The 2096-nt window shown below is 55.2% G+C and overlaps 1 protein-coding gene across 1 annotated transcript in view; it reads left to right on the forward strand.

Annotated features, from left to right (window-relative positions):
• The window catches only part of TSR1 (TSR1, 20S rRNA accumulation, homolog (S. cerevisiae)), a gene marked incomplete at both ends in the record, with an annotated part of 3647 nt that extends 1710 nt beyond the window's left edge, over window positions 1-1937 (forward strand). The window contains 4 exons of the mRNA XM_010142134.1: window positions 225-384; window positions 693-850; window positions 1134-1336; window positions 1775-1937. Coding sequence (XP_010140436.1) covers window positions 225-384; window positions 693-850; window positions 1134-1336; window positions 1775-1937 — 684 coding nt within the window. The remainder of the gene's footprint in view (window positions 1-224; window positions 385-692; window positions 851-1133; window positions 1337-1774) is intronic.
• Window positions 1938-2096: the final 159 nt, after the last annotated feature.

Consider the following 2096-nt stretch of genomic DNA (forward strand, 5'->3'; position numbering starts at 1 on the left):
ACACGGCGCTTCTGAACTTGAATCAGGGAAACACAACGGTATGTGTGCGGCCAGGGGGAGGGAAAGGCAGCTGCGTCAGAGCCAGTAGGCCTGTGTTCTGCCACCGAGCTGAGGGTCCTCGCCCACAGCATGTAACAAACACTATGAATCTGGTACCGAAGGGGGTTTCGCTTCAAACGGAGCTGGGTGTGTTCACAGCTGGGGACTCTGCTCTTGCCCTTCAGGATGACTCTGCAAACGGCACTGATGAGATGGAGGAGGATGTGAAGGTCCTGATGAAGGCAGATCCAAACAAGCAGGAGTCCCTGCAGTCAGAGGTGGTTCCTGATCCTATGGAGGGAGAGCAGACATGGCCTACTGAAGAAGAGCTGGCAGAAGCAGAGGGTGAGCAGCAGCAACACTCCTGTGCCTTTTCTTTGTCCTGGTGGTTAGAAATCCTCAGCCACCAGGATGGCTGTGAAGAAGCATGCTGGTGGCGATCCCAGGGCTTCCACTCCTGGTGCCATCACCTCAGTACCACACTGCCTGCTCTGCCCCCTAGTTAACTGGGTTACATTTGAGCTGCCTTTTCTGGACCCTGGCAATTCTGTGCTGGGAAACAGTGATTCAGGCCTGGAGCTGATCGTGGCTGTCCCAGTGTATGTGTTGCTGAGGGAAAGGAGAACTGATCTGGTATCAACCATTGGTTACAGCTTCTCTGAAGGCAAACAGGAGGGTGGTGAAGGTCCCCAAGGGCACCTCCAAGTACCAGGCTGCCTGGATTGTGGATGATGGAGAAGAAGGCAGCGAGAAAGATGACGATGATGAAGATGACATCGATGATGAGATGATGGAAGAGGCAGTTTCCCAGGTACCTCCAAGAACAGGTGATCTCCAGGGTGTTACTCTGCGTTCTAGGACGATCTTAGAACGATCCTTCAGGCTTGCTCCACGCAAGGGCACAACGCAGAGCCAGGCTGTGGGTTTCCACTCTTTAATCTCTCACGTGTAGCATGTTGCTTCTTTGGCCTGTTAGATACCGAAATGAGGGGCTGCATTGCAGCTCGGGTGACGATTCGCCCCAGGGTTCACAGTGCCCCATGGAGGTGAACAGAGCCTGTGCACTCACAGGCTCTGTGCTCCCTGTGTGCCAGGAGGGGGAAAGCAGCGAGGAGGAAGGGGAACCCGCAGAGGAGGAGTGCGAGACTATGACCGTTTCCGAGTGCTTGCGGGATGACCAGTACGACGAGAAGGTGGAGGATGACGAGCAGATGCTGGAGAGATACAAACAGGAGAGAATGGATGAGATGTTTCCGGATGAGGTGGACACACCACGTGACATACCTGCCAGAGTCCGGTAAGGAACGGGACGTCTGCTGGGAGAGGAGCCGGAAGGCGCCTTTCTGTCTATCGTTTGGTGAGAGAGGGCAGGAAGCCTGTGATGTCTTAGCCGTGGTGTCTGAACCTGGCTGAAGGACTCTTGTGAAGACTCACTCCTAGGCTCTGAGGCTTCCTGGGGAGGCACAGGTGGGCCGGGGCAGCTCCCTGTGGCAGGGAGAGCTGAGTCCTGACTTGGCAGAGGGAGGAGGACAGCAGAGCCCTGACGCCAGGGCAGGTTGTTGGGGACTTGGCTGCTGTTTCTGGCTCTCTCGACACTAAGATCTGTTCTGAGAGCTCATGGTTGCTTTGCTCCCTTTGCCCTCCCTGAAGGTGAGTCCCTGCAGACCACAGCAGGTACTGGCCACACACCTCGACTGCTGAAGTAGTTTTGACTTTCCTGTTACCTGTTCTCTAGGTTCCAGAAGTACAGGGGGCTGAAGAGCTTCCGGACTTCCCCGTGGGACCCCAAAGAGAATCTCCCAAGGGATTATGCCAGGATTTTCCAGTTCCAGGACTTCTCCCGAACCAGAAAGAACCTCTTCCGGCAAATCGAGAAAGAGGAGACTGAAGGAGCCTCGGTAGCTCCCTCTTCTCTTGCTGATCTGTGGTCCCTCACTGCACGTAGGAAAGACATGGCTGGGAGGTGGCTGGGTGGCTCTTTCAGCCAGCAGGTTCTCTGCAGGAAGTTCAGATGATGCAGTTCTTGTGCTAACCCAGACACGTTATTACTTCTGACG

Source organism: Buceros rhinoceros, unplaced genomic scaffold (genome assembly GCF_000710305.1).
Source record: "Buceros rhinoceros silvestris isolate BGI_N320 unplaced genomic scaffold, ASM71030v1 scaffold35478, whole genome shotgun sequence".
Taxonomy (NCBI): domain Eukaryota; kingdom Metazoa; phylum Chordata; class Aves; order Bucerotiformes; family Bucerotidae; genus Buceros; species Buceros rhinoceros.